Source organism: Castanea sativa, chromosome 4, assembly GCF_040712315.1.
Source record: "Castanea sativa cultivar Marrone di Chiusa Pesio chromosome 4, ASM4071231v1".
Taxonomy (NCBI): domain Eukaryota; kingdom Viridiplantae; phylum Streptophyta; class Magnoliopsida; order Fagales; family Fagaceae; genus Castanea; species Castanea sativa.
The window spans coordinates 26,471,586-26,480,809 of NC_134016.1; the positions used below are offsets into that span (position 1 = coordinate 26,471,586).

The 9,224-nt window shown below is 33.3% G+C and overlaps 1 protein-coding gene across 3 annotated transcripts; it reads left to right on the forward strand.

The window, feature by feature from the left end:
• Positions 1 to 2,192: 2,192 nt before the first annotated feature.
• Positions 2,193 to 4,840, forward strand: LOC142631095 (WUSCHEL-related homeobox 1-like). 3 transcript variants are annotated; one of them, XM_075805175.1, is made up of 4 exons: positions 2,193 to 2,844; positions 2,937 to 3,113; positions 3,491 to 3,567; positions 4,134 to 4,840. In XM_075805175.1, exons 1-4 carry the CDS (start codon positions 2,652 to 2,654, stop codon positions 4,632 to 4,634), a joined length of 948 nt encoding a protein of 315 aa, XP_075661290.1. In that variant the 5' UTR covers positions 2,193 to 2,651; the 3' UTR covers positions 4,635 to 4,840. The 3 variants fall into 3 exon arrangements, with proteins under 3 accessions (XP_075661290.1, XP_075661289.1, XP_075661288.1); XM_075805174.1 differs by having other exon boundaries at positions 2,194 to 2,844; positions 2,940 to 3,254; XM_075805173.1 differs by having other exon boundaries at positions 2,195 to 2,844; positions 2,937 to 3,254; positions 4,134 to 4,838.
• Positions 4,841 to 9,224: the final 4,384 nt, after the last annotated feature.

Consider the following 9,224-nt stretch of genomic DNA (forward strand, 5'->3'; position numbering starts at 1 on the left):
TCTTAATTCATGTAAATTTTGGTTTTTAACTCTGTTTTTATTTTTTTTATTTAGTTAAAATTAATAAATTATTTTTTAAAATTTATATGTTGATGTGTCATGGGTGATGTGGCATTTTTTATAATATTTTAATTTCTCCGGCTGCCACCTCAGCTATTTCCGTTGGTTGACCGACGGAAAGAACAAAAATAACACGCGTTAATTGGTTTAGGGAGTAAAAGTAGTAAAATTAAAATGTAAGGACCAAAATGAAAAAAAAGTCAAAACATAGTGACTAAAAGTGCATTTACGCCTTAAAAATATAAAGAACATACAATTCAATTGTCAGATTTTCAAAATATGTAGTCATTTTCATTTGTTTAGTGAGAGTTGTAACCTTTGGTAAGAATTAAGTTTGTATTCAAACTATACCCTTAAACTTAGGCCATCTTAAAAATATAACAGGCCCTTACATACAAAAAGGAAAAACCCAAGAAAAATTTTATTGAACTAAAATTTTGGAAGAGATGTAGCTTGTAAAATTAATAATAAGACTATTATGTAATAATTTAAAAAAAAAAAAAAACTCATAAGAGGAAATTGTAAGATTTTATATATTTAATTTGCGTGTTTTTTCTTTTCAATTTATGAAATTTTTATTATAAGATTTTGTATAATTTAAATTTCATAATGACCACCTTAGAAAAAAAATCCTGAGCCGGTTGAATTTGAGTGGACATGTTTATTAACACAATAATTAGTTAATTACTTATTATAACATTATTACTAGACAATTTCTTTATTTAGTTGTTGATGCGATTAATAGCACATAAATTGCTGTTGGTTTTGCTAGGCCATTGATTCTCAACATTCTTCATATTTTAATATCTTGGTTTTGCTTGACACCTTGCTTGGTACGTTTTTGTTCATGGAAATTTCAAAGATACAGACATAAAGTTGAAGTCTCCTGTATGTGGTACTAGGCCCCCCACCCCATCCAACAGCAAAGACATAATTAAACAATTATGGCATTCATATTCTAGTCTGGACTCTGGACACGGACACACTCACTCGAAAGTAGAGTCATTCCATCATAATTACCAAGGGCAAGGGACTATATCTGGAAGAAAAGTGAGATATATAGCACTGCATGCCCCTAGGTCAGGGAAAAAAATAAGAGACCAAGAAAATTTTAATTTTTCAAATTAGGGAGTGCAGTGAATTAGGTAGATTCCTAATGAGGCACAGTATTTTTTTTTTAAAATATTAATATGAGGCATAGTAACGGATGTAGCTAGTATAGAATTTTTATTTATTTTTTTATTTTTTTATGAGCACTAATTATTGTACACGTATAAAGTGTAGGCATTTTTTTTTTTAAAATGTGGATATTATGGTTATGCAAAACGAGGGCATTGTTCAAATTAGTGTACATAAAGAGAGTAAAACAACAATTTGCCTTTTTTTTTATTGGACAATGAAGAGTACATGGGATTTGATCAAAACTTGATATAGAAGTGTAAAGAGGAAAATGTGTTTTTGCATTTTTGTATTTTTTTTATGCTAAATAAAAAGAAGTCAAAATTTGAGAACAAGTCACTTTTTACCGTGCTGAGTTAAAACTTTTGCGCTAAATACCTTGCTAACTCTGGTGCTAATGCATCTCACATCACTTAAACCCAAGCATTAAGTCAAAGCAGAGAAGATGGTGACAAGGAGGAAAATTTGAGAAGAAAAAGATCTGTACATGCAGTAAAGTTTGAGAGAGAGAGAGAGAGAGAGAGAGAGAGAGAATGGAATGATGCATGGACAGTAAGTAAGTATGTTCGAATGGTAATATATATTTGCAGTATTAATTAAGTGAGTGAAAAAGAAAAGAGGGAGGTGGGGCAGAGAGAAGGAGAGGGGCAGTTCGGATTGAGAATAAGTGTGAAAGGCACGAGACGTAAGGAGAACAATAAATGAGAGAAGGGTAAAGAAAGTGTGATGAGGCTTATGATAACCCTCATCATCGTCACGTCGTTTTTACTTCGCTACTCCCAAAAAGCCTCCCAGAATTCCACGCTTCCTCTTCTTTCTCACTCTTATTAGCAACCCTTCTTTGCCTTTTCCTTCATTTTCTCTTTTCTTTTTTCTTTTTATATTTTCATTTTTCTTTTGTCTTCTCTCTCTCTAGCCTAGTCAACCTCATGTGTGTTTCGCACTTTGTTCCATATTAAACCAACACCATTCTCTCTCTCCCTCTCTCCCTAAAGTGATCAATCCCCATCTCTGATTTTTCTGAAACTCAAATACTCACTATTTCAATTCAACTAACCAAAATTCAACATTGGCTCTCTCTTTAAAAGCATCAATACATACTATTTATAAACTATGTCTATTTCCTATGTGAGGGAGGTAATGATTCCTATTTCATAACCCCACCATTCTTGCATGCTCTATTCCCATATTTACTACTCCAACATCATTCTTTAACCCACCGTATCAAAAACCCTTTTCCCCTCTAGGGAAAGAGAGAGACTAAGAGGTGTATTTAATTAAAGCCCTACTTTACTCTCCTGCTTCTTCTTCCATTACATATTCCTCTTCATCTACATCACAACCTCCCTTCAATATATTCAGCTCTACTTATAGAGAGAGAAAGACATTGTTCCTTCTTTTAGTCTATCAAAATGTGGATGGTGGGTTATAATGATGGTGGAGAGTTCAACATGCCTGACTCATTCAATGGCCGGAAACTTAGGCCTCTCATCCCAAGGCCACTGCCTTGTACCAACAACATCAACAACAACTCGACCGCAAACACTCCCGGCTTAAGCCGTATTCATGGCACCGATTTCTTCTCACAATGTCAACATCTGCAGGGTATGTAATAGTTTGTCATTTATATTTGTGTCCGAGTGATTAGTATTTTTCCTTGTGTATGTGAGTGTGTTTCATTTGGCTATCTGTTGCAGAAGCTGTGTCTGAGCAGAACAAGATGAGAGAGTTCAACACTCCACCTGTTGTGGTGAGCTCAAGGTGGAATCCAACACCGGAGCAGTTGAGGGCTCTTGAAGAATTATATCGACGTGGGACTCGAACACCGTCGGCTGAGCAAATTCAGCATATTACTGCACAGCTTCGGAGATATGGTAAGATTGAAGGGAAGAATGTTTTCTACTGGTTCCAAAATCACAAGGCCAGAGAGAGGCAAAAACGCCGCCGTCAAATGGATTTGGCTTCGGATGACCACCACCGTGATAATATTGAAATCTTAAACAGGAAAGAATTAGGTAAAACCCATGTAGAATAATGAACTTTAATATATTATTATTATTATTATGATCACCACAGCCACATATAGTACAGTTCATGTTAGAGAGAGAAAGAGATACGACAGGACAATTTTGTATGGCTTTTTGGTTTACATTTTGTTCTTAGATATGTTTGATTTGTATTACTTTTTTCTATTCTGATTGTTGTTTGGGACGTAAAGTTGTATTCTTTTTGTTTTTCTTTTTGTCTACAGGGGCAAATAGGACAGTGTTTGAAGTTGAACAGACCAAGAACTGGGCACCCCATACAAACTGCAGTACGCTTGCAGAGGTCTATTTCGACCTTCCTTTGTCTTTGTCTTTCTACATACTCTATTCCTCCTTTTTGAACTTGGAATCCCTTTAGTCTCTAAAAAGTATGTAAGAAGCAATTAAACTTGGATAATTTGCATATGATTACTTGATAGATCAATGTTGAGTTTATAATCTTAAAAAGGTGATATATTCACTAGGGAACCAACAAAATGCTTTGTTTGTTGGGAAATGAAAAGGGTCCAAAAGCTGCATTCCTTCCTTTCTGTCGGGGCTTCTGTTATGAAACTTAGCTGGGATTTTGGGTCCTGTGCTTTTTCATGTCAATTAGGCCAGTACTGTTTAGGGCACCCCCCCTTAACATTCTATAGAATTGAGCACCTTGTGATTGAAAGGACCATGCTAACCCTAGCTGAGACGCTAGTACTACTTTGTTTTTCATGGACCATGACCTTTGTCCTAAATACTGACTTTATTTCTCAAGACAATTAAGGAGTGCCCAATTGAAATTGTCTCATTCTATTTATCAAAAAATGTTTCAGATTTGGAGATTTCATGTGATTGCATGTCTATAATTATTTTCAGGAATCTGTTTCAATACAAAGGTCAGCAAAAGCAGCAGTGGCAGAATGTATGACAGATGGATGGATCCAATTCGATGAAGGAGAATTACAGCAAAGAAGAAACTTTGTGGAAAGGAATGCCACGCGGCAGATAATGCAGTTGACTTGTCCTCCTCATCTCACCCACCTCATAAACACCCCTACTTCATCTACTACTACTGCTACTACTACCACAACCCAAGCTACAGTGAGAACTACAATGGACCAAAAGCTCATTAAGACTCGTGACTTGAACATCTTTATAGCACCCTATAGAGAGAATGGTATCAACTACTTTAACAGTAGTGTCAGCAATGAAGAAGATGGATGTGGGGAATCTCAAACTCTTCAACTCTTTCCACTTCGGAGCAGCAGTGATGGCAACAATAACATTAACGAAAAGGAGACTGATATATCAGTTTCAGCCATGAATGCCAACTTCACTCCTTTCCAATTTTTTGAGTTTCTTCCATTGAAGAACTAAAACCAAAGGGAATTTACTTTATGGGGGCTGACAGCCAATGGTTCGCTTATCAAATTGCTATGTATGGAAGACGATAGGTTGAGTTTGGATGTTGTAATCTTGTTGGAAAATGGGACTTCTTTTTTCTTTATTGCTAATGATGTAACATTTCATGGATGTGCAATGGTAAGATGCGGGTATAAAATAAGGTTGCCTGAAAATGCATTTGGACCATGTTGGTTGAATCAATGAAAACAAAACAATTTAGAGAATATTACAGAGGCTAAATGTTGACAGATATATAGGCCTTGTTTTAGAAACTTGGGCCAGTTTGGCGAATAAGTTATAACACACTTACACATATTTTAAATAATTTTTCACACATTTTAGCATATTTTTTCACCCGCACATGTATCAAAAATACCAAAACAATATAATTTAAACTACTCTCCTAAACACCGTTGATGTGTCGTGTGCTTGCAATGTTCATGAGAGAGAGAGAGAGAGAGAGTTATCGAATGGAGGGTCTGAAATGGAAATGTATGTGAGTTTGATGTTGGAATATCTGATTGGAAATTAGATGTGAAGGACTTTGACGATGATGTGACCATGAATATGGTTAGAGGTACTTTGTTCATTTGTTACATGTGAAGTGTGATAGACGGTACGTGGTACATTTCATTAAACCAATCTCGGTGAAGGAGCAAGAAAGCCTATCTAATGTATGGAAAAAGCTTAAGTGCATGCAAAGTAAAATGGTAAGAAAACCGTTGAACTTCATTTATATATATAGAAAAATAAGGGTCTACTTTTAAAACTGAGTTCTTTTTTATTTACACTAAGGAAAAAAAAAAAAAAAACACTTATATAAAAACTTAGACAAAAATACAAAATTGACCTTTTAACTTTCTTTAGATTTCATTTCAGTCCTTTAACTTTACTTTCGTTCATTTCAGTCCTCTAAGTTTTTGTTAAAATTTTTTGAAAAAAAAATCTGAAAAATATTTTTCAATCATTAATTGAATTTTTTTAATTTAAAAAATTTGAAGAAAAATTTATAATATTGAAAAATTAACCACAACATATAACAAAAGTTGATAAAAAAACCTTAATTGAATAAACTTGAAAGTTAAAGGACTGAAATAAAATCTAAAGAAATTTAAATGGTCAGTTTTACATTTTACCCAAAAACTTATAAAACCACCATGACAATAAATATTATTGGTATCATATAAGATAACACTTAAAAGGAAGAGAAATATTTAAAATGGTGAATATAGGACACTGAGAAAGTGAGAATTAGATAGAGAAAAATGTGAGAGGGAACTACAGTGGGGAAAAAAAAAACCAAAACCAATGAGATAAAGGAGTTTATTTCATTCTGGAAAAAAAAAAATGCTCCACTTGATCTACCATTTTTTTTATACAATATAAAAATTCTATTTTAACATTATCTAAGTGTATATGTATGTGAGATTTCTTCCTAAAAACTTGAACCTTGGCCCTTACCTCCCATACTCCACAAGTAGGGATGACAATTTCTGCCCGACCCGCAGTTACTCGACCTGGTCTGACCCTAATAGGTCGAGTCCGGGTTTTGGTAAAAACCTAGCCTGATAAAGAATAGGGTTGGGTCTAGGTTTTGGTAAAAACCTGGCCCGAACCTGGACCCGACCCGACTCGGTTAGCCTAAATGTAAAATTACAAAAAATCCTACCTATATATCACAACCCTAACCCTAAAACTCATTTCTCTCTCAACTCAGCCACCTCTCTCACCTCACCCTCACTTACTCTCACTCTCACTCACATCTCATCCACCCCTCACTGACTCTCACTCTCACTCACATCTCATTCTCACCCTCACTCTCATTCATTCACTGACCCACCCTTACCCTCGTGGAGGAGCACGGATCTCGTGATGGTTGTCGTTTGTCACAAAGGAGCATGGGATTGTTAGATCGGAGAGAGATGTGATGATCGGAGGAGCTCTTGGTCGTGTTGAGGTCAGGTGAAGCCTAGGGGTGGGATTGATGGTTGAAACCACTGCCAATGAAGCTTTAGCGGTTTGAGTTCTTCATTTTTTTTTTGGGTTCATTTCCTCTCAGTATTTTTGTTTTGGGGTATTTGTTTGAGGATTCAATATGTATAGAATGTAATGCATATGTATATTTTGTGTTGGTTTAGTTGACTATAGCGCCTAAGATAACTTCAAAGATGTGAATCGGAGTTGATGTTTGTGTTTATGTAAAAATCGGTCCATAAATGGAGTTTTTTTCTTCTATTTTTTTGTGTTTATTTATTATTTATTTTCTATCTAAGAATCTCATTTCAGCAAGACTAATAACAATGTTGATTGATTTATGTTGCTGTTTGGGTTTGTGTTTGTTTTTTTTTTTTTTTGGTAATAAGTTGGGTTGGATTGGGCCACAAATTAGGCCCAAAAGTGGCTGGGGGCGGGTTTGGGGCTAAAAAAATGACCTGTTTATTAAACAGACCGGGTCCGGATAACAAGGGAGGGCCCGCGGGTTGGGTCTGGGCATAAAAAAACCCACCCCGAACCTGACACGTTATCATTCCTACCCATAAGTACTTATACTTGTGGAGTGACTATCGCGCCAAATGTGCACAGTGGTTGACCTGCCATTTTAGAAGGTTGGGTTTCGATTAACCTATTTTCACGGGTCAAAAAAACATTACCCACCATATCCATTTTTATCTTTCAAATTCGGGTAGGTTATTAAGTTGTAGTCGAATTTGGCCTGATCTAAACATTATAATGGTTAGGATAGAACATTGGATAGAGTTCTTAAGCAGGATTCAAATCTAGATTTCTTAATTGATTGTAAAAGATTTTATCCGTAAGATTGTAAAAGATTTCTTAAAAGATTTTATTCAAATCTAGATTTTATTCAAATCTAGATTTATTAATTAATTGCTACTCACATTTTTATTTTTATATCTAGGGAAATCTATACTTAAACAATAATATTATAATATCATTCCTACTAAAACTTTATTAAGTCGTCCCCGTTTCAGAAAATTTTTCAGGTCTTATTGAACTCCACAAAACAATTATGGGTGACTTTGCTTAGTATTCAAGTATCATGGTCCATAGTAATCAATTATGAGGTACTTTTTTTTAATGAAATTATGAGGTACTTAATTCAATTACGATTATAATCCACAGTGATATTAGTTTGTTAATTGAATCATATAAGAAAATGAGTTTATGGATTAAATAGTTAATAAAAACTTAATAATATGATCAAGGGCAGAGCTAGAATTTCCTTTTTGGTGGGCCGTCCAAAGCACAAAAATCAATTGAATCATAAAAGAAAAAGAATTATACAAAAAATTCAATAATAAATTAATATATGAAAAATAAAACTAACATTTATTAAGTGTTAACAAATACAAATATCTTCTAAAAAAGCAAATATAAATAAAATAAAAGACGTAAGAATAATTCTTAATACATTTCAATTTTAATCATTTATCAGGAAGTAACTTCGTATTATATATTTTAAATCCTACAAACCATATATTGATTATGTTTTAAATTTCGTAGCAAGTAATTGCTTTGATTCTAACGTAAAAGGTTATCCTAAATTTTCTTACATAAACAAGATAATGTTATCATATCTTATTTGGTATCTAATTCCAAAATAACAGAAAAGAAAAGATTGAAAACAGAAAAAATGATGAAATTAAAGGATGTGAATGAGAGAAATATATAACGTTGGTAAAATTTAAAACGTAAACAATTTGACACAAAAATAGTACTTTAAATTTGACTATCTCAAAATGACTCCGCATCATATTTCGCTCGATCATAACTACCAAAAAAAGAAAAAAAAGAGAGAGGACATTTTCAGAACATAATTCGTTCCCCTTTCTTTTAACTGTATCAGCACCGAAACATACAATTAATTTTTAAAAATTCTATCCTTAGAGTTGGAATTAGTAAATTGACTAAAAAAAAAATTAAGAAAATAAAAGGAAATGATATTTCTTTTTCTTTTTTTTTTTGAGAAACAAATGATATTTCTTTCAGCTATTATATAAACATAAAATATGAAATAAAGTTATATTATCTATAAAAATAATTAAAAATATAGCATTTTAAAAAATAAAAATAACCTGCTATATTAATTAGGAAGAAAATCTATAATGAAATTATGAAACAAAATATATAGTCAATGTTAGTAATAGATCTAGCACTAAAAAATATTTATCTTTGAGATCTGCTCGTCAAGTTGATGTGTAATGTCATTAATATTTTCATGAACAACAAAGAAAATATGTTTTAACTTTAGCATACAAATATATGTTAAAAATGGGTAAAAAAAAAATAAAATTGTATAATAGCGACATGGAAAACAGGTTAGGTTAATATCACTTATAAATCTGAAGCGGCGTAAACTTAAATGGGTTGTTATTTCCATTTGGAGGGGGAGCATATAATGAGTTATGGAAAATTTGCTTAAAGATGGAAGTAACTCTTATTGATAAAAAGATAGGGGGCTATTTGATATGGTTTGGTCATATGAAGATGGGAGCGATTAATGCATTAGTGAGAAAGCATGCGTTGGTTTAGATCAAGGGAATG

Excerpts from the sequence above, each read along its gene's own strand:
- LOC142631095 (XM_075805173.1), top strand. The coding sequence starts at position 2,652 with ATGTGGATGGTGGGTTATAATGATGGTGGAGAGTTCAACATGCCTGAC. Across the intron at positions 2,845-2,936 it reads ACAATGTCAACATCTGCAGG|AAGCTGTGTCTGAGCAGAAC; the intron begins GTATGTAATAGT and ends TATCTGTTGCAG. Across the intron at positions 3,568-4,133 it reads ACTGCAGTACGCTTGCAGAG|GAATCTGTTTCAATACAAAG; the intron begins GTCTATTTCGAC and ends AATTATTTTCAG.